The sequence below is a fragment of the Choristoneura fumiferana genome, chromosome Z, assembly GCF_025370935.1.
Source record: "Choristoneura fumiferana chromosome Z, NRCan_CFum_1, whole genome shotgun sequence".
Lineage (NCBI taxonomy): Eukaryota > Metazoa > Arthropoda > Insecta > Lepidoptera > Tortricidae > Choristoneura > Choristoneura fumiferana.
The window spans coordinates 19,591,774-19,615,373 of record NC_133472.1 but is presented as its reverse complement, the minus strand read 5'-3'; the positions used below and the strand labels follow the sequence as shown (position 1 = coordinate 19,615,373).

Sequence of the window (23,600 nt, the reverse complement as noted above, 5' to 3'; positions counted from 1 at the left end):
TTGGTTGTGGTAAGTTTCGCTTACTGAAGTGGAAAATTTGCTTGGTTATGTTTAGGGGTTTCCTCAAGGCAAATAACTAACATTAAGCCCAATAAGATGAACCAGACGTCAAGTATCATCTATTCACAAATTTAATAAGGCAGGCGAATCTAACTTATTATTCTAGTGTGTAATGTAATTTATATTTAACCCACTCCCATTGCAATATATTTTCTTAGATAAATTAAAGAAAATTAAGTTTTAAATTTCAACACACGCTTCTGCTTAACTGCGTAATTAATTATGAGACTCATTAAAATTAACTTTCTTATTTATGCTTATCTTTTTTGTAGAACATCTTTGTTAAATGTGTACTTATTCAGTGCACCGGTTAACAAGCTCAAGCTCAAGTGTGCATTAACATTATTAAAGTACCTACCTAGTATTTTAGGGTGCCCTATGCAAGGTCTTTCTGGTATAATATTGTATGAAATATTTACTTCTTTTTTGCATACATATTTTTTCCTAAAGAACTTGGTCTAAAATTGTTAAGTCTTTAATTTTAGTTACTAAATTGCTAAATCCATAATATTGTAAGATCTCATTACTATTTAGTCTAAATATTCAATGTCTTAAAATTAAAATACCGACAGTATTTAAGGTTTTTGATGATAAAAGAACGAATGTTTGTGACTGGATAGGCTTATCATATATTGTAACATGATTGTTTAACTATAGGCGCGTAACAGGCGGAATAGTCGTATTTAATTTGGAGACATAAAATTAGTGGTATAAATATTCGGAATAACAATTAAACCTATAACACATTCGACAAAACAATGTTATACATATTCTCATAAGTTTCATGGGTTTTATTTGATGATTAAGTACAACATTCTGATGAACAATAGTAGATGTTATAATAGTTAAGATGTTATTAAAAAATAAAGTTAAATCTGTATAGTGTTAATTGCTCTAAATTAATAAGAGGAGTAAATTACACTAGCTAACGGGGTCCGTCCTGAGACAACATGCCTGTGTAATTATAGTTCCTGGAATAATGTCCTCAGGCTTTCACACTCCCATTAACTACGATGGCGATGAACCTGTGGCTTGTACTAATAAATATAACAAACCTTATTTCAATTTGATATATTTAAGTACTTACGTAAGGTTTAAGTTCTTAATATTGAAAGGTCCTTAAATCAAGTTATGGTAAATTAAAGGAATATTTACAAAAACATGGACATTTTAGCATTTGTCTTAATGAGAAAAAATCTTAATGTAACAATAAGACTTGTTTGGAACTTCGGCACTTAAAAGCGTAGGCAGGTAAGAAGGAAGGAAAGCAAATAATATTATGTTCCAAAACAATTACTTCAGGAATGAGGATAAAAGGGTTTATTTAGGATCTTTAGCAAGTGCTCGCCTCGCGCTTGGCCTTTTTTATCGTTTAAATTTCTGCTTAGGCTTAGTACGAACTCTCAGCATCAAAGGTAGCGGATCACTTTTTTACTCTGTCGCATTGACAATCTGGCATGGCGTTTAGTACGTGGCTGTAAAACGACAAAGCACTGTAATATTATCACAAAATTACGATTAAGAGAAATTTAAGTCGAACTAAAACGAACGAACATTAAAAAAAACCCGTAATAGGACTATCAGTATCAGTAAGGTAATCCAGTAATATTAGGAGTTTTACTTCGGAACGAGAGATAATAAGCTGGAAACCGTATACAGCTTCATTTTGGTGTCCTAAATGTTCTCTCAGAAGTGTCATAAATTCTCGTGTCCGCGTCTTAAGGCTATAATATAATTCGTATATGAGAAGAAGCCAAGTCCGATCTTAGGCTTCAATATTATTATCCTAAGTTACAAGAAGAAAAGATATTTTAAGTTGTTATAAAATATTTTATATTTTTATAAATAAATTTCAGGACTGACCATTGAACTAAGAACTTTAATGTACTTGGCTACCATTTAGATCTCACTTCTTTTGTCGTTAAAACTCAACCTATTAAGGCACATATCATTATTGAACTTGGCTCTCATTTCACATTTATGTTTTGATGGGATTTATTTTCCCTGTTTGTCTTAGAAGTTGTTTACGCAGTCGGATTTTTATTTTTACAAGCTTTTTTTATGTAATTTGTAAGGGTCAAATCTCGCAACCGAATTTTGAACCACCTCTAAATTCTGGTGGTCCGGGCAGGATCATCTCACGGACGGAACTCTTCAACGGTAAATTAGCATCGACTTGCAATTTGGTACTCAAATGTAGTTTGGATGACAATGTAAGTAAGTACAGGCAATAAAATGTATATACAGTTAGTAAAAAAACTTGAATTAAAAATTACATTTTTACCAAAAATATTTATTTAAATTACAATGTAAAGATTACCCGTGTTAGCCATAATGATAACTTTTTTCAAGAAAATTAAATGCTTTTGTTACAATGTAGGTATTTAATCGGCAAAAACAATACATTACCTGGTTATTAGAATCTCATTCAGTATTTTTGAGAGTATACGGCCTTACGGATTCATTATATAAGATAATAAAAGCCATCGTGAAACGTTACATTTTAAGAAATTGGCATAAAATATTGCCTAGTTTTATAACATCTATTCGGATGAACCATGTTTAACACTGCAAAAGAAATATTAAAATACTTTTACTACTTTTAACGTCCAAATAATATTCATTGCTTATGTATATTTAAATAGAGATAGTGGAGTGTTCTATTAGTCACATTCATAATAATTAGAATTGGTTAGTTCTAGATTTTACGCCTTGCTTATAATACAGACAAAAGGTATGCAAATGATTCAAATAACTAGCTGACAGAAATAAATTGACTAACGTATATTTCTATATTTAATTTTAGGCTGATACGTTATGTTCAAATATTTAGTATAGTTTTACTACATATTTACCTAGGTTTTCTCTACAAATAGAGCGTCTTGCATGACACTGATTTACAAAGAAAAGATATCCTTTCTTATAGCGGCTGAACATCATGCAAACTGGTTGCATGTCATTAGCCGGCAGGTCCATACACACTAAGTCGCAGGCTTCTTCAAAACGGGGTTGGAGCTGAATGTTGCCCAAAAATCTTTGAATCGTGACTCCTTAATGAGAGACGGGTTATTAGTTTATTATATAAAATGATTTCAATTCCTTATGTCGGTATATTTAGCTGCTTATATGCTCATGCTCATACAAACAAAAAATCAATACTTGATTAATTTAATTTGTAAAGACCGCACCGCGAGCGGAATTTTGAGATCTCAAGTCTCATTTCTAATTGAAGTGTATACTTACGCGGGAACAGTAAACTTAATAAAATCAATTTTAACATGCTGTCTTCTTTTGATGAAACATATTACTATAAAGATTATATGTACCGGTTTTCCTTTTATGATCAGAAGTAGTTTTTGCTATTATAGTTACACAATTTATTGTTATTTTATCGATAAAATTCATAAGCGTCAAGTTTCACCACCAATCTATGCTGAAAGATTAGTTTTCATCATGGCATAGTTTACTCTTTTAATACGAGTTTATTAACCACTAGCAGTAAATTTTCAGGGTAAAAGAATGCTAAAGAAGCATGATTCCAGGCCCTATTACATTTTGTACTTGTAGTTATTCTGTGCCTAAAGTGCAAGCAAACTCGCAAAAGAATAGAAAACATCCCGACGATCTATCAGTGTTAAGTGTATTACGAGTGTGTATCTTGGATTGAAGGCGTATAAACACCAAAAAATTAATGGATTAACAGATGTCCAGATAAAAGATTAAGTGGCAATATGCAGGCAGTTACTAGCTTGGCAAAAAGGAGAAGAAATTATTTTTTCCGATAAAAATCCAGTGGGAAGATAGTCACAATCAGCAGAATGATCGTGTTTATGATGTTTCATTTAGACATCTAATGAAGAAATTAACCCTAAAGCGGTTTATTAACGGTTCTTATTTATGATAGCCGGCAAACTGGTGAAGTTAAATAAACAACAAACACATGCATATGCGTTTTATTATCACTACTAAACAGCTTTATTTGTTCAAACAAGTTTAATGTATATTTGTGTTTGTAAAATGCATTCCGGAAAACCATATTTTATTCATCATTTTTCGACGAGTGCTTTCCGTGTCCTCTGCTGAATTGCAACAATACCAATTCGTAAGTGACTATTGTTGCCACGACCTGCGAGACAGTGAAAAAGTTGTAATATAAGTCCAAAAAAGGGGGATTCATACCGACCATTATGCAAATGTTTGTACTGGCAGCACTGAGTACACCAACAAAATATGTGTGCGCGTGTGTGCACGTGTGCGCTCGTACGCGTGTGGGTTCGTTGACGTCCGTGACAGGGGTTGTGTCAAAGTAATATTGATGCGCCGCGCGTTTTGTTCCAAACAGCCAGTCTTGTGCCGTAAGGTACATAGATATCAATGATGGAAGATGTAGGTACCTTCAGGATCATGTCTCTAGTAACATAAAAAAAATGTCCACTGAGAGCTAGCTTGGTGTAGGTAATTTGATGTTGTAAACGTTGTACCTGAAATGAGTACCTAAGTTAATTCAATTCAGCAAAGATCACGTCTTTGGGGTGGGGTCGAGGGGTGAATAAATTTGCCATATCTTAATATTATTATGAAAATATAGATGTACAGTGTTTAGCGAAGAGAAAACTTAAATCGGTTGAAAATTGGATGTAGTGATTTTTGAAAAATCTATATACTTGTCTCTTTCTCAAACGCTTTTCTCTATGCAGCAAGTATGGCGGTACTGGCGGGTGACGTCACATGCCAGTATGCCTTTCTCTGTCTAATCTTGAATTTCAGACCTTTATAACTTTGTTATTTGTAAAGGTAGCTTAAAAATTGTTTCTCTATTCGATAACAGGCATTGTTAGTTTTAATTTATAAAACACTAGCTTTTGCCCGCGACTTCGTCCGCGTGGAATAGTAACTTTGGAAAGTGTTTAATTTATTTAGGGTACCTATTCTGCCAATAATAGCACATAGAAACCTCTACGGTTTACTGAAAATAAGCTATTTTAATACATTGCTTTATATCTAAACTATTTTTTTTTGTTCTATTCTAAATCATAAATATTTTGCGGGTAGTATTTTAGCAATACGACGTGTATTCTACCCTGCCAACACAAGGACTAATTCTTCATAGTGAACTCTTGACATCTTACGTCCTTTATTATAAGTTAGGAGGGTAGGATTATAATTAAGACGTCATTCTTACTAAGCATAGTTACACATTTTTCCGATAAGTATACTTAGGTATAGTAAATTTATTTGGAATTCCTTAAGAACTTTCATCCCCATACTTTCAAGTATGAAAAATGTCGAAATGTGAAAAGAGTCGTAACAAATATTTTTTAGGGTTCCGTTCCTCAAAAGAAAAAAAATGGAACCCTTAGACCCTTTATCCCGTAAACGCGCGGAGTATGTATCGAGTTGAAATTAAAACCCTAAACTCAGGTCAATAGTCCCGGAAGCTGTGAAAAAATCGAACTTCAAAGTTAACGCAATCAAAAGCTACAGTCATTAAAAAGGTGTTTCCAAACAAATCGCCTTAACAGATTAAGGTTTAGGGTACTTCCGGCTGTCCTAGAAACTTGGAATTTTGTATAAAGGTAGCTCTATTAGCAATTTTTTTTCCTAACACTGAATATTCATTCATAAATACCTACGTACGGAACCCTTGATGCGCGAGTCTGAGTCGAATTTAACCAGTTTTTTTTTGTTCTTATCGAATACCTAGACACAAAGATTCATCGATTTATCTGTGATAATGACGACGTTACATATAAATTTTCATCCCCTATTTCATCCCCTCGCAGATAAAATTTTCAAAAACAAATATCTATTTTATTTTTTATAAGTGCCCAAATGCAAAGTTTCATAAAGTACAATCGATTTATATTCGACAACGACGACCTTCATATAAACTTTCATCCCCTATTTCACCCTCACACAGGAAGATTTAAAAAAAACGCGCGAACAAATATATTTATCTCTTATCACGTGCCCAAATGCCAAGTTTCACAAAGAACCATCGATTTATCTTCGACAATGACGATCTTTATGTATAAACTTTCATCCCCTATTTCAACCCCACACAGGAAGAATTTAAAAAAACGCGCGAACAAATGTCTATTTATCTCTTAATCACGTGCCGAAATGGCAAGTTTAATAAAGAATATAGTATAATAGTAATAAATTCATAAAATGCAAAGCATTGTTGAGTTGAAACTTCCCCTTACCTCAATTTTTTAAATCGTAACGTGTTTAGGAACAGAAAATGAGTTGTAAATACTTTACTTCAGTGCATGTAAAACTTTGTTTTCATAATTACGCTGACCAGGAGACGGTACCTACCTATTAATTTATTGTCATATTATTTATACCACATTTTGACCATGGCAATTGGATAAAAGAACTAAAATTTATTGATGAAGTACTAAGTACACGAAAGGTTATGCAATACCAACCTCGACGGTGTATGAGGAGGAGGTTACGCTTCTCAAAGCAAATATTGGCTTCCGAGCGGCAGCATGCACGTTGGCCGCTAGTAGCGACATCGTCATGGCCCTCAGCACCAGAAATAGAAAGGAAAACGAATAATACGCGGAGTGAGCGATTCCATTGAGAGCCCTGAAACTCGAAAATAGTATTGACATTACTGAGTTGGACAGGTAAAAAAGAACAATCCTGTTGCATTTTAATCAAAACAGGTTATTGTCTGAAATGTAATGTCTAGCTAGTTGGTCGGTTTTTTAAACTTACGCATCTAAACCTTTTTGATTGCAGGTATGAAATCCAGAATATCCTTGGCTAAAATTGAAGATCACAATTATAAATTACTGTCGAGTTTGACAAAGAAAATTATTTAATAATGAACAGAATGTATACTTGAGAGTATTGAAGAGCTGCAAACAGATAAAAAACAGATTGATAAAGAATGACAGTAGTACGAAGTAGCTCAGCTTCGAGTCAACCACCATAACCAAAGTCATCAGGTGGCAATAGTGTATCCGCATTTTTTCCCATGACCCGATATTCTGTAACAAAAATAATATTAATTATATCTTTGGTCCTCTCTATCGTCAAAAGAACTGAACGGTTCTCAACATTATGAGTTATCGCTGTCGTATTACATGGGGTTATAATCTATATAACTGGATACTGGTGCTGACGGCATCCCTCGCCGAGTCTGAACCAAGGATGAAGGCGCTGCTCTCCGCATGCCTTGCCTGGTGCACGGCAACGGTCTCAAGAAATGAAAGCCCGGCAAACTAGTTTTGCTGAGAAATGAAAGACGACCGGTCGACTCCTTCGGGATACCGGCCAATCGTTCTCGATGAGTCGGCAAATTTGTTTGAACGGGTAGTGGCTGCCGGTTAAATAGGCATCTGCAAGGACGAAGGCCAGACCTGAGCGAGTGCCAGTACGGATTACGCCAGGGCAGGTTCACGATCGATGCAATCGCACGAATGAGGGTCCTAGCAGATGAAGCAGTTTTCTGGGAGGAGGTGGTTTTGGCAGTGTCTTTAGATATAGGGTAGAATATGTCGCAAAACTACATACATAGAAGAGGAGCGCTCGGAGAAAGAAAATTACGACTTACAGTACCGGCCAAAATATATCACCTTTATATTTTTTCACCTATTTTTTTTTGGATTAACCGATATTTGTTACAAAATGTAACGTTATGAAACTTAACATTACACAGTCATAAGGAAATTAAAAGTCATCACAGATATACCTTTAAGATATTTATAGTAGGTACTTAACATTAAGTTGCAAAGCCTTTTGCTTCGATTACAGCTTTACAACGTGGCATAGAGTCAATAAGATCGTCAATTGTTGACTGAAGGATATTTCTTCCTATTCCTCCTGAAGTTGAACAAATTTTTGTCTTGCGTTAGCTCTTTTCCATTTAAACGTCTCTCCAGCTCTTCCCATAACGATTCTATAATGATAAGGTCAAGCGATTCACTTTGCCGTTCCAACAGAGACACGCGACGCCACGTAAATAAACGCTTGTACGCGTTTAGCCTTGTGTTTTGAATCGTTATCCTGCTGGAAAATGTAACCGCGACTAAGGAATCGTTGTGCATATAGAAGCATTACGTATTACGTTCTGGAGGATATCTACGTATACACTTTTGTCCATTATACCTCCGATTGTGTGAAGAGGACCAATTCCTTTTGCGGAAAAGGTACCCCATAACATAACAGAACCCCCTCCATGCTTTATTGTGGGAAGTTGGTATTTGGGTCATATCGAGTGCCTTCAGGATGACAAACCCACTTTATACCGTCAATACCAAAAAGCATAAACGTGTTGCCGCGGCTTCCAGTTAATATGCAAGCCAAGCAACTCTTATATTTTTATTATTTTTAGAAATAAGCAGAAATAAACAGTTCTTATGGAAGGATTTGCGCTGCGACCGATACTTCTTTAATAATGTCTGAGGCCGGTAAACGTGGATTAGACGGGGGCCGTTAGACGTACGCAAAATATTACGATCGACGACAGAAGTAGTGCAACGCTAGTAGTGATGCTTTATGTATTTTTTGCGCAAAGTTCGTGGCTTCATAGTTTCCAATGTGAATTAATTCAGTTCAATACTTGAAAATATAACTGCATTCACATTATAGATTATAGATAATGATAATCCCGCCAGTTTCGAGGACAAATTACGATAATTTAATTTAGGAAAAAATTACTTCATTAGTTTACAATGTCATGACAACCTATGACAACAAACGAACAAAAAATTATGACTTGACGAATTTGACATTTGACTTGATGTTTTTTTATTTTTATTTTATGGAAAAAGCCACAAGCCATGCAGCCTTTATCTGATTTTATCACTACTAATTTGTAATCCGTTAATGCAATTTTCCGTACTTATTTGTTAATACGTTAATGTTATGTGATTTTCTTCCTAATTTCTGTCGGAAACCCAAAGAATTGGCAATACATTTGTTCGTTGCACTTCAGTCTTTTGACTGACGGACTTTGTACCTATGGCCAGCAAAAATATTTTATAAAAAGTTAAACGAGCTTCAAAATGGTAATTATGTGATTTTGATCAGACAAATCAAACGAAATCTGGCAACGTCGCTTAGCATCGAATTGTCAGCGAGTTGACAACGTACCTGAAACACACACTACTAACCGAGCCGTTGGCGTCTTGGCGTACGATACTGTCGCCGTCCACTCACATATTGACAAAAAATAACTAAAATAATCATCTAGATTAAGCTATTAATCAAAAGCTTTCTTTAGGTAAATAAAAAATGCCTCAAATAAAGAACAAAATAAAAGTCAACAGATGTGATTTTAATTTCAAATTATTCTTTCAAGCACACATGATTGTGTTAATACATTAGTATGGAAATCGTTCTACCTTAACGGTTATTTACAAGAGGAGGTGTATATGGAGCAACCTCTTGGTTTCATAGAAAAAGGCCAAGCAAATAAGGTTTGCTTACTAAGAAAATCTCTTTATGGCCTGAAACAGGCTCCACGTGCCTGGAATAAAAAGTTAAATGACTCTTTTAAAAATAGGTTTTATTCAAACGCCTTCTGAACCTAGCGCAGACTAAATTACAATAGTACATTACTGCAGAGGCCATGAAGTAAGGGATTGATGGACGAGTTTGGGGTAGACGGCCGAGTCGTAGACGAGGCCGGATAAAACAAGTCCAGCAATCATTGTTCTGGCCGAGGATTGTATAGTGCTTTTCTCAAACAATGTGAGGAAATATTAAAATGAAAATAACTACTAGGTAATCAAGTAAACAATAGTTTATTATGAAAGAAGTAAGTAGGTACACTAATTAATATTGAAAGTAATATTAGACATATTCGGACAGTTTTTAAAAGTGAAATGTATCGTTTTTCCCGGCACATTAATGGTATTTTTCTGGATTGATGATGTTGGATTACTCGGTGGTGGTGGTGGTGAACCCTCTTGAGAGGCTAGTGGCTGAGGATTATTTACTTCTTCGCTCTGGCGGGAAGTGGATGACTGGGGGCTATTTATTTGTACTCCCTGGTGGGAAGTAGATGGCTGAGAACTTAATAGCGAGGTAGTTGATGATTTCAATTGAATACTATTGTTTATTTGTTTTGATATGCAACTTTTGTTTTCAATAGAATCTTTGATATAACCCTCGGCCACTTGATCAGAACGCCATCCACCATGTCTTTTAAGGGTCGTCAGATTTGCCCCAGAATCTGCAAGAAGAGTTGCAGAAGACCTCCGGAAGCAATGACCCGTATAGGAGTCAATATTAGGCAAATTTAAAAAGTTGCTATCGCCCTGGGCATCAATGCAATGGTGTGTCGTCCAATTGGTTGCCTAGCACACTTTCCATTTTTGTAATAAAGGAAAAATCGATCGGTCTTGGTGTCCACAGGGCGAAGAGCTTCGTATTTTTGTACTACCGTCACATGTTCATCTCTGACAACAAACATGCGATCTATTTTTGTTTTAGTGTCACGTAGTTTCACAAGGATCATATTATTATGATGCTCGACGTCATTTATACTGATGTTGGTCAGTTCCAAACACCTACAGGCACCATTTATGCCTAATACTAGAGCAACCTGAAATCAATACTCAAATGTTAATTAAACGTTTATTGACAAGTCGAGAATTATATATTTTGAAGTGACATAAATTACGCAATAAGATTACCGTGATTGCCAAAAAACGATCATCGGGAGCTTCTAACAAGAATTTTAATATATTTTCACCAGTAAATATTTGAGATTTCTTGCTTTTATATCCAGCAGACTGCCGCTTCAACAGCGAGTTCAGGTTCTTGTATTCTATAATATTGATTCCGTGTTTCAGTTGTACGGTACATCTAAGCATAGAATACATAGCCCACAGTGTTGAGGGCTTTTTGCTTTTTGCAGCTTGGCTAAAATATGCGAGAAACACATTCTCTGAAAACGAGCTAGTCTTGGTTTCTTTTCTCCAGTTCATGAATGCGTCGTAAATTTTCATGTATAATTCCTTGCTTTTATGCGGTAGCATATTTTCCATAGCTAAGTTGACCTCCTCTCTTAAATTAGGCGGAGTACAGTCCATAACTTCCCCATCACTCTCGTCGCTTGAAGTCATTTTTATTTTTGTTGAAATTACAATGTGAATGAACGAGAAAGAAAAAACATTTAATTTGCCGCCTTTTATATTTTTTTATACTTGCCATTTGAACAAGCTGTTCGAGCACCATGTTTAACCGTAAAAAATATAGAACCATAGACCCCTTTTTTTTTAATGTTAGTTGCGACATTAAAAAAAAGGAGTATCACCATAGTTCCAAACCGATTTGAATGCGGTTACTTACAGAGTCTAGTGGTGGTTGGCTGTTTGTATTTTTTTCTTTTGTCAGTTTTTATGTTAGTAAGCCAATTTAAAAAGTTAGAGCAGCGGACAATAATGGGTTTTCATACATACTTCATGGCCTAGGCCAAGAAGTTATGTAGGGAGGTGGTAGGGAGCCATAAATGAGAAACTTCATCTCTCCATTTCGTGACATTAACGCATACATTTCCGAGCATGTTTGAGAAAAAGAATTTAAATGGTGAGTTACCGTTATTGCCGTATCAAAACCTTATATGTATTTGGCAGTAAACTCACGGCCTGATATAGCATACGCGGCTAGTTATCTTAGTCAGTTTACTTTGTTTGTTGACTATTAGTCATGAATAATCTTTGTGCTGACATCATCATAGGGCACGACGTCTTTACGAAACATTCTACGTTTGAGTTCGCGTTCGGAGGTACAAAAGAGCCGCTTCTTGTATGCAATGTTGCCGAAGCAGCGGTCCCCGCCGTGAAGTTGTTTGCCAATGTTACTCCTCAATGCAAGCCAATCGCCGTCAAGTCACGAAGACATAGCGAAGACGATCGCCGCTTTATCGAAGAGGAAATTAAAAAACTTGAATAAAAATATTATTGAAGAGAGTGGATCACCATGGCGAGCTCAGGTTCTTATCACGAAAAACACAAACCACAAGAAACGTCTTGTTATTCACTACTCACAAACTATAAATAGATATACAGAACTGGACGCGTATCCATTACCAAACATAGAAGAACTGGCATCGAAGGTATCAGAATACTCTGTCTTTAGCGCTATTGATTTAAAAAGCGCGTATCATCAAGTCCCAATTTTACCAGAAGAGAGACAGTATACTGCCTTCGAGGCTGCTGGAAATCTATACCAATTTCGTCGTATCCCATTTGACGTCACAAATGGAGTTTCTAGCTTCCAAAGAACGATTGACTGGCTTATTCGAAAAGAGCAATTATCCGGTACATTCGCATACTTTAACGATATTACCATCTGCGGAAAGACACACGAAGAACATGATGACAATTTACGAAAATTCATAACAGCAGCAAGAAAATATAATCTAACCCTAAACGAGTCAGTCTTTTTTTAAACAAAATTCTATTAATATCTTGGGTTATGCCATTATTAACAACACTATCAAACCAAACAGCGACAGAATTAAGCCTCTTTTAGACCTGCCAGCGCCACACGACCTTCCTAGCAAGCTAAGAGTACTAGGCATGTTCGCCCACTATTCCAAATGAATTCCAAGCTTCTCAGAAAAGATTCACAAGCTCGCAAATACTACAAAATTCCCATTAGATGACAAATTAATTCAAGATTTTAAAAATCTTAAGTCTGACGTACTAAAATCTTGTATTCATGCTATAGATGATAAAATACCGTTTACAGTTGAAAGTGATGCATCGGAGCACTCTATAGCTGATACCTTATCACAAGCGGGCAAACCTGTCGCTTTCTATTCAAGAACACTCAACAAATGCGAACAAAACCATTCTGCAATTGAAAAAGAAGCATACGCGATTGTAGAATCGTTAAAGAAATGGCGGCACTTCCTCATAGGAAGGCTTTTTCGTTTAATTACGGATAAACTATCAGTCTCTTTTATGTTCAACGCGCGACATCAAAGTAAAATAAAGAACGAGAAAATTCAGCGTTTACGATTAGAATTGGCTCCATATAAATACGAAATTGCCTATAGACCAGGAAAAGATAATCATGCCGCTGATGCCCTATCACGTGTTTGAGCCAGCACAGAAAGAACAACGAGACTACTATCTCTACGCGAATCCCTATGTCACCCAGGTGTGACAAGGATGGCCCACTGGATTAGATCGAAGAACTTACCTTATTCAGTAGAAGATATCAGGATTATGACTAAAGCCTGTCGCACTTGTGCAGAAATAAAGCCGAAGTTTTTCAAAATCAGCACGCAAAATAAACTCATTAAAGCAACAGCTCCGTTCGAATAACTTAGCATCGATTTTAAAGGGCCAGTTCCCTCAAAAACAAATAAGAAATATTATCCTCACAGTAATTGACGAGTATTCACGATTTCCATTTGCTTTTCCATGCTCTGATTTGAGTGCGAGGACTGTTGTTAAGCATCTAAACAATCTTTTCACCATTTTTGGGATGCCAGCATATGTGCATTCAGACCGTGGAACATCATTCTTGTCAGCAGAAGTCACAGACTTTCTACATAATTAAGGCGTAGCTACAAGCCACACGACACCCTATATTATAACCCTCAGGGTAATGGCCAGGTGGAAAAACTTAACTCTACGCTTTGACGAACGGTACAATTAGCTTTGAAAACAAAGAACCTACCGATAGAAAACTGGGAAGATGTCCTACCCCAGTCGTTACATTCGATACGTTCTCTTTTATGCACAAGTACAAACTGTACGCCTCATGAACGAATGTTTGCATACTCCTAGGAGTTCGGCCAATGGAGATTCCATACCTACATGGTTAACGAGCTCTGGTCACATTCTTTTGAGGCGATTTAATCGCAATAATAAATACCAGCCCATCGTGGAGGAGGTTGAAGTACTTCATACAAATCCCACAAATTCCCATGTCCGCCTTCAAAATGGACGGGAAACCACTATCTCCAATCGGCACTTAGCGCCCTTGGAACAGAACGGTGAAAAAACAGAGAACAGAACTATCCTTCCACCAACTATGAATTTGATAATAATCAACAATCTGAACTATCACTGTCGCCGTCATTGTCACCTCTACCATCACCATCATCCCAACAGATGCCGCAGCCTATGCCAGACCAAGGCAGCCCTCAGACTCCGCAACGTAGAGTGAACAATGAGCCTGCGATCACGGAACCTGAGACTCCTGGCACGACCGAACCAGCGCCTCCAGAGCCACGTAGATCCAGCAGGATGCGCTCTACTCCAAAGTACCTACTGGACTACCTGTGGGGGATCCTGCTGCCTGCCTGTGCTGAATTGTCTCTGCTTTTAGAATTTGTTTTATTTGTCATTGTCATTTAGTCCATTAAAACCTGTATCAAGGTTTTGTCTTTCATTCCAATTACTTAAGAGACGGCAAACAGACGTATTAGGTACAATAAATAAAAATCGGCAGCACAAAAACAGCACGGAACGAAAATCACCTCTTGTGTGCATGTGTGTAATAAGAGGTGTAATCAGGCAATTACAAATTTTGTGACGGTGTGGAATTCAGGCAACCCATTTATTTTTACAGACGTGGCAACCAACTATCACTCCGGAAGTGGCCACCCCCAGACCGGATGGATCTCCAGTACCGGGGCCATCCAAAAAACCTCGGCGTCTAATACCAGACTCTCAGATTGAGGAGCTTCTCCGCAATTCTGGCAGCGAGCTGGAAAACTCGAGCTCTTCGGATCAGGAGGAAGAGAATCAGCCTAATGCAGTCGATATGCGAGAAGTCGTCCGCCAGTTACGCGGGGTTGCAATTTTAGAGGAGGAAAGAGAGGTGGAGGCTTTCAATGATCCTGGAAAGCGAAGGCGTTGATTTAATAACAATCGTCGGCGAAATGGAGACAAAAGAAAATGTGGAGGGTAGAGTGGATGGAGCCACAGGTGAGCCGCCGAGAGCTGCCGGTAATTTCGATGCTTCCTTTTTTTGGTCCGAAGACTTCTCTACGTTTTCGGACCAACAAGAGCAGAACACGCGGGACGGTCCCGCGTATAAAGACGGCAAATGTTTGAGATCTATTCCTCAACATAATCAGACGACCAGATGGCCTAGTGGTTAGAGAACCTGACTACAAAGCTTGAGGTCCCGGGTTCGATTCCCGTGTCGGGGCAGATATTTGTATGAAAAATACGAATGTTTGTTCTCGGGTCTTGGGTGTTTAATATGTATTTAAGTATGTATCTATCTATATAATTATATTTATCCGTTGCTTAGTACCCATAACACAAGCTTTGCTAAGCTTACTTTGGGACTAGGTCAATTGGTGTGAATTGTCCCGTGATATTTATTTATTTATTTATTTATTTATATGGGATGTAACATAATTTCATTAATTGTGGAGCAACCGAACTTATACGCCTGTCAAAAAATTACTAAACTGTCGGAACTGGGCATATTTGCCTAAATTTTTATACATGTGGGTGGACACAACTGTGGACGAAATCAGGAGGCTTTTCGGGATTATGATTTACATGTTACTGAATTATAGGGCCCGAGTCAATGAATATTGGTCGATTGGAATGCTGGGGATGCAGAATTTCCGCAAACTAATGCCCAGAAACCGACTCCAGCTATTGATGCGATTTTTGCACTTTACGACCGACCACCGGGTACGAAAAGAAAATTAAAAAAATCGCACCAGCCTGGACCATTATGAACAGAACATTTGCGGAAATCTACATCCCCCAGCGCGAACTTTCACTTGACGAAAGTCTTTTATTGTGGAATGAGGTTGAGCTCTGCTGGGTACAGTGCACATTCCAGTTGCAATTAAAAATGTGAATCAGAGGAATATGCAGAGGCCAACAACTTGCTCGCCACTGTGGAGATATCGCCGTCACTCCTTGGAAGGACTTAAAGTTAGTGACGGTGATATCCAACTACCACAGTGACGAGCAAGTTGTTGGCCGGCGGGCCGACCAAGAGTTACTGAAACCTGTTTCAATTGAAACATAATAAAACCATGGGGGGAGATTGACTTAAAAGATATGAAACTCAGCAATTTTCCCATGGAACGCAAAAGGGGCTATGTATTGTAAAAATCCTTTGCTGACCGTGACGAGTCACCGTGATTTTAGATACTCGTTGGCCGACTTATTAGTTAGGATTAGCAAGCCCGTCCCTGTGTTCCGACCTAACTTGGATATGACCAATGTTCGCCTTGACCGCCAACCAGATCATTTTCCGACTCACACCGCCCGTGTCGTAGGCAAAGCCATAAAAGGCAAAGCCATAAAACATCAAACCTGCGCTGTAGAAGCACGGCATCGGCACTGAGCAAGCTCCTCCCAAACGTGGGCGGGCCAAAGGCGGGCTGTCGCAGACTGTACACAGGTGTTGTGTGGTCGATGGCCCTGTACGGGGCACCCATTTGGGAGGTTGCCCTTTCCGCCAGAACAAGACCTACCTGCGGCAACCGCAAAGGGTCATGGCGGTAAGTTCAACAACATCTCGCTAATCCTGCCGTGAAACAGCAGTGCTTGCACTGTTGTGTTTCGGCGTAGAGAGTAAGACAGCCGGTGAAATTACTGGCACTTGAGGTATCCCATCTTAGGCCTCTAGGTTGGCAACGCATCTGCAATCCCCCTGGTGTTGCAGGTGTCTATGGGCGGTGGTGATCTCTTATCATCAGGAGACCCACTTGCTCGTTTGCCATCCAGTTGAATAAAAAAAAAACGAGACAAATAATAGAAGAAACTTACTTTTTTTTTCATGTACCGTATAACTCGATTTATATCTTGACAGTATGAAATGAGATAGACACTTGAACACATTATCAACACATCAATGAAGTTCCATAAAAAAGTTGCCTGAAAGTTTGCTATCTGAAAAAAAAAACAATTAAAGAGTGTTACTAGGTACAAAAAAGTAATGTCAGTGCAGTACAAGTTTTTGTATTAGAAGAGGGTGTTCAACAAGAAGAGACAGGGATAATATACTAAGCGGCAAAAAATCTGGCCCTTAAATGTACCTACGAGTATTCAGTAACAGGTCAATTTGTATGTAGACTGGGCCAAATTTTGTGAGGCTGCGCTGAGTAGGTATAATAGTAATTCCTGATTAGGGGATAGACCTCTACATATATTTACGCCCATCTCATTTTTACGAGGGCTGCTTTATGAGTGCTGTCGTTTGCAAATCTCCCGTGAGTACGTATTAAAAAAAAACGAGTATCATCTTAAAATATTTGAATTTAGAATTCGAAAACAAAATAATGACCTGAGATCGGCCGAACTGTTAATACAGCGTCGGTTCAAAGTTGACAAGTCAGTTATAAAAATGGAAATTTCGATGGAAAATTTACGTGCGATAAATTTTAACAACTTCAAAAGGGGTTTAACGCGTCTTCAGTGCTTTGAAGACCTGACTACGGTTTTTAATAATAAAGCACCATGCATCCGGACTGTGGGACGCTGGTAGTTAGAATTTCTACGTGGTTGCTCTAGTCTTAGTGATAGGCACCGTGAAGGCCGACCAAAAGCAGCCGTAACCCAGGAGAAAATCGGGGCGAAAACCGGTTCCTTCAAAGCCCATTTTGGAAAAGAAAATAGAAAAGAAGAGAAGTGATAAACAGAAAATTTCCGTCAAGACACTAGTTCGAAAACCGTAGGACTCTATTTTTTCAAACAAATACGTTTGAACTTTTTATTATTCATCACTGCCAGGACCTGTTGTATACCGTTAACAAAAGGTGAATCTCAGAAGTCTATTTCCACAAAGAAATTTGGCAAGAAAATCATGGTATGGCAGGCAATCTGTGAATGTGGCCTAAAATCAAGTCCATTTTTCACTACGTCTACGACAGACAGACATGTAAAATTATGATTTTTTCGCAAATGACGAAATTTGAAAAGAGCCGGAACAAATGATTTTTAGGGTTCCGTACCTCAAAAGGAAAAAATAGATCCCTTGTAGAATCACCTTGCTGTCCGTCCGTCGGTCTGTCTGTCAAGACCCTAACCCGTAAACGTGCGGAGTATGTATCGAGTTGAAATTAAAACTCTAAACTCATGTCAATAGTTGAACAGGTCGCTCAGGTTAGTCCCAGAAGCTGTAAAAAAATCGAACTTCTAAATTAACGCAATCAAAAGCTACAGTCATTAAAAACGTGTTCCATACAAATCGCCTTAAACAGAAAAAGTTATAGGGTACTTCCGGCTGTCCTAGAAACTTCAAATTTTGTATAAAGGTAGCTCTTATAGCAAATTTTATTCCCCTTATAGCAAAATAAGTAAGAAAAATCTGAAAATCATAATTTTACATGTCTGACTGTCTATGTCAATAAGCCATCTAAAATGACCCCGCATTGCGTACATTTTGCTTATGAGCTTAGAATAGGATCTGCTAACACTGGATATTCATAAATACCTATGAACGGAACCCTTGATGCGTGGTCCGAGTCGAATTTAACCGTTATTTTTTTAGTTCTTATCGAATATCTACCACAAAGATTCATCGATTTGTCTGTGATAATGACGACGTTCCATATAAATTTTCATCCCCTATTTCATCCCTTCGCAGGTAAAATTTTCAAAAACCCTTGAACGAATATCTATTTATTTTGCAATGTGCCCAAATGCCAAATTTCATAAAGAACCATCGATTTTTCTTCGACAATGTCCACCATCGTATACACTTTTATCCACTGTTTCACCCCCACACAGGAAGAATTAAAAAAAAATAGGCGGAAATATATCTATTTATCTCTTATCACGTGCCCAAATGCCAAGTTTCATAAAGAAACATCGATTTATCTTCGACAATGACGATCTTCCATATAAACTTTCATCCTCTATTTGACCCCTCACAGGAGGAATTTTCAAAAAAGCTCAAACAAATAACGACTTATTTCTTATTAAGTGACTAAATGCCAAGTTTCATGGTTTTATTTTCGACAGCGACGAACTTCCACAATATAAACTTTCACCCCCTATTTCAACCCCTTAAAGCCTCTTTATCGCGATAAAAGATAGCCTATGTTCTTTTCCAAGGTCTATTCTCTCTGTACCAAATTTCATCCAAATCGGTACAGCGGTTTTTGCGTGAAAGCGTAACAGACAGACAGACAGACACAGACAGACAGAGTTACTTTCGCATTTATAATATTACTAGCTTTTACCCGCGGCTTCGCACGCGTAAACTATTCGGTGTGGTAGCTGCAATTGAAATTTTCGGGATTTTACAAAATTCCCCTGGAAATTTCCAATATTTATATCGTGGTCTTCATTGAGGTTGTGTTGTGAATAACTGTACAAAATTCAAGACTCTAAACCCAGTGCTGAAGTTTCAAAAATTTTCCCTATCCAAATTCAAATGCAAAATTCAAATTCAAATCATTTACTCAGTAAATAGGCCGCAATGGGCACTTTTACACGTCATTTTTTATACTACCAGCGCTTTCGGAAAGACCATCATTGCCAAGAAGAATGCGTCGCAAGAAACTTGGCAGAAAGTCATTTTTTCAAAATAAAATAATTACAAATAAAATACTTAAAAACTACTACTGTATACTTACAATTAAAGAAAAAAATACGAAATAATAATAATAATAATACAGGGATGTATGGGGTCCCTTAGTTACAAAACTATACCGTGGGAATATCGGGATAAAAAGTCGTCTATGTGTTTTTCTAGACATCCAGCTTCCTACATACCAAATTTCATGACTAAGCTCAGCGGTTAATATTTCAAGATTTTATCCCTATCCCGTGGGAATATCGGGGTAAAAAATAGATTATGTGTTATTCCAGAGGTTCAGCTACCTACATACCAAATTTCATGGCTTTAAGCCCAGTGGTTGTTATTTCGAAATTTTATCTCTAGGTATCCCGTGGGAATATCGGGTCAAAAAGTCGCTTATGTGTTATTCCAGACGTCTAGCTACCTACATACCAAATTTCCTGACTCTAAGCCCAGCGGTTAGTATCGGGATAAAAAATAGCCTATGTGTTATTCCAGAGGTCCAGCTACCTACATACCAAAATTCATGGCTCTAAACCCAGTGGTTGTTATTTCGAGATTTTATCGCTAGGTATCCCGTGGGAATATAGAGTCAAAAAGTCCCTTACGTGTTATTCCAGACGTCCAGCTACCTACATACCAAAATTCATGGCTCTAAACCCAGTGGTTGTTATTTCGAGATTTTATCGCTAGGTATCCCGTGGGAATATCGAGTCAAAAAGTCCTTTACGTGTTATTCCAGACGTCCAGCTACCTACAAACCAAATTTCATGACTCTAAGCCCAGCGGTTATTATTTCAAGATTTTATCCCTATCCCGGGGGAATATCGGGATAAAAAGTAGCCTATGTGTTATTCCAGAGGTCCAGCTACCTACATACTAAATTTCATGGCTTTTAGCCCTGCGGTTGTTATTTCAAGATTTTATCCCTATGTATCCCGTGGGAATATCGGGTCAAAAAGTCACATCTGTTATTCCAGACGTCCAACTACCTACATACCCAATTTCATGACTCTCAGCCCAGAGGTTGTTATTTCGAGATTTTATCCCTATCCCGTGGGAATACCGGGATAAAAAGTATCCTATGTTTTAATCCAGGTTATAAACTAACTTTTCGACAAATTTCATCCAAATCCGTCCAGCCGTTTCAGCGTGAAAGAGTAACAAACATACTCACTCACTCACAAACTTTCGCATTTATAATATTAGTAGGAAGTAGGATAAATCCTACTAATATTATAAATGTGAAAGTTTGTGAGTGAGTGAGTGAGTGAGTATGTTTGTTACTTTTTCACGCTGAAACGGCTGGACGGATTTGGATGAAATTTGGCGAAAAGTTAGTTTATAACCTGGATTAAAACATAGGATACTTTTTATCCCGATATTCCCACGGGATAAGGATAAAATCTTGAAATAATAACCGCTAGGCTTAGAGTCATGAAATTTGGTATGTAGGTAGCTGAACGTCTGAAATAACTCATAAGCGACTTTTTGACCCGATATTCCCACGGGATACTAAGGGATAAAATCTCGAAATAACAACCACTAGGCTTAGAGCCTTGAAATTTAGTATGTAGGTAGATAGACTTCTGGAATAACACATAGGCTACTTTTTATCTCGATATTCCCACGGGATAGGGATAAAATCTTGAAATAATAACCGCTAGGCTTAGAGTCATGAAATTTGGTATGTAGGTAGCTGAACGTCTGAAATAACTCATAAGCTACTTTTTGACCCGATATTCCCACGGGATACTAAGGGATAAAATCTCGAAATAACAACCACTAGGCTTAGAGCCATGAAATTTGCTATGTGGATAGCTGCACCTCTGGAATAACACATAGGTTATTTTTTATCCCGATATTCCCACGGGATAGGGATAATTTTTTTAAATAATAACCGCTTGGCTTAGAGTCATGAAGTTTGGTACATAGGTAGTTGGACCTCGAGAATAACACATAAGCGACTTTTGACCCGATATTCCCACGGGATATTTAGGGATAAAATCTCGAAATAACAACCACTGGGCCAGAAATGATAAATGAATGATTTGAATTTGAATTTTGGATTTGAATTGGGAAAACAATTGTAATTTCATTACTGGGTTTAGAGTCTTGAATTTTGTACAGTTATTCACAACACAACCTCAATGAAGACCACGATATAAATTTTGGAAATTTCCAGGGGAATTTTGTAAAATCCCGAAAATTTCAATTGCAACTACCAGACCGAATAGTTTACGCGTGCGAAGCCGCGGGTAAAAGCTAGTAATAAATATAGTATAGTATATAGTATGTATTTACTACTGATCAAGTAAAGATCGCCAATGGAGACATTTAATCAAGTGCAGGGATAGGTAATGTGCCTATTGTTAATGACTTTAAAATGGAAAGTGACAGAAAAGTTACTAAGATTTCTAATTTAGTTTATGTTCCTAATTTGAGTACCAATTTAATTTCTGTTAAAAAAGCTACTGAAAATGGTTTTAGTGTTGTTTTTGATACGAAAGATTGTATCATTTTATAATTCTAAATATTTATTTGTACAGGTGAAGCGGTTTTACTCGTACATGGGTCCTTTTGTGGTGGATTGTACTCGCTGGATTGTTCAGTTAGTCCCCCCAAACCCTAATCAGAGTTAGAAATACAAAGTGATATTGCAAGTTTTCTTTTGTGGCATTTAGACAAACTAAAACGGGATAATCTTGGTATAGTGTACAACGCAGTTGATTATAAACCCTTGCATCGCGTGCATAGAAGGTAAGCAAGCGAAAAAACCTTTCAAGTCCGTATCGCACAAAAGAACAACATCTAAATTGGAACTCATTCATTCGAATCTGTCGTCCAATGTCTGAAAATTCTTTTCAAGGAAATAAATATACTTTGACTTTTATACACTATTTTAGGCGTATGATTTGAATATATTTTATTTCGTCTAAGATTGAGGTTTTTAATGAGTTTTGTTTATTCAAGTCTATGGTCGATAGGGAAACGGGATTAAAAATTATTTATTTGTGATCATGGGTACTTGGTGCTTGTCGCAGAGAAAAATAGATGACATAATAGATGCACATGATACGCTGGTAGTACATGTGATGAACACGAAAAACAGAATTGATCGGACTTTTACTGTTATTGGGAAGTACCACGAAATATGCAAAAAATATATTATATGGCTCTTCGTTCGAATGAAAGTCTAACTTCCGAAAGAATCCACAAAAGGGAAATTTGTTGCACAAAATATTGGTATAAACACAATTGGCCATATGGGAAAAACTGTTGCAGCGTATCTTAATCTTCCTAACCTGGAGCTGTATACCGGGCACTGCTTCAGAAGAGCATCAGCTACAATACTAGTAGATGCAGGTAAAGATTTGACTTCATAAAAAAGATATGGTGGCTGGAAGTCCACAGCGGTGGCCAAAAGTTACATAGATAACTCTATTACCAGCAGAAAAAAAGTCTCCAATCTACTTATGGCATCTATAGAACAAACAGCTCTACAGAAAAATATTCCGTTTACATTTATACCAGACAGGCAAACACAGTGCTCACCAACTATTACAGCAGCCCGGGTGCGCCAAAGTTGGCATAATTTTTCTACCCTGATTATTGGAACTCCGAAAATGTTTGTCATACAATTTTCTGTCATAATCAGTTTCATACTTAGTCACTATTACTACCGATCATAACTCCGAACCTTTTAAAACCATAATGGCAGTTGTCATAAATATCTTTTACTCCTTTTTTTGACATACATTTTTTAAGTTAAGTTTAAGGGGTGTCAGGGGGAACTCAAAATCTCAATCTCCAAATGTCAACCTCACCCGCCCGTGGCGACCGACAGATGGCGGAATGGAATAACTATCCAAAAGCAACAAGGCAAAATTAAGCAGGCCAGGAACGGGCAGCAGCGCTGCTGGTGCAAGTGGCCTAGTTCTGCGATCATCAACACGCCTGCCCAGCGTGGTGATTATAGGCAAAACCTTTTATGGCAGCACAACCTTTACCCCGGCCCCCAGTTCTCGGCAACCCTACTATTCCTGGTT

The 23,600-nt window shown here is 37.5% G+C and overlaps 1 protein-coding gene and 1 long non-coding RNA gene across 3 annotated transcripts in view; both read right to left on the bottom strand.

Annotated features, from left to right (window-relative positions):
• Positions 1-503: 503 nt before the first annotated feature.
• On the bottom strand, positions 504-3,988 carry LOC141430941 (uncharacterized). 2 transcript variants are annotated; one of them, XR_012451685.1, is made up of 4 exons: positions 3,304-3,988; positions 2,916-3,110; positions 2,470-2,628; positions 504-1,535 (listed from the first exon to the last, which is right to left on the bottom strand). It is a non-coding gene; the product is annotated as an uncharacterized lncRNA (long non-coding RNA). The 2 variants fall into 2 exon arrangements; XR_012451684.1 differs by lacking the exon at positions 504-1,535 and having other exon boundaries at positions 2,333-2,628.
• Positions 3,989-4,099: 111 nt separating this feature from the next.
• Positions 4,100-23,600, bottom strand: part of LOC141441105 (gustatory receptor for sugar taste 64f-like) — a 28,243-nt gene continuing 8,742 nt past the window's right edge. The window contains exons 5-9 of the mRNA XM_074105757.1: positions 16,794-16,916; positions 6,916-7,064; positions 6,495-6,657; positions 4,455-4,541; positions 4,100-4,186 (exon numbers count right to left, since the gene is read on the bottom strand). Of these exons, the coding sequence (XP_073961858.1) occupies positions 4,100-4,186; positions 4,455-4,541; positions 6,495-6,657; positions 6,916-7,064; positions 16,794-16,916 (609 nt within the window). The remainder of the gene's footprint in view (positions 4,187-4,454; positions 4,542-6,494; positions 6,658-6,915; positions 7,065-16,793; positions 16,917-23,600) is intronic.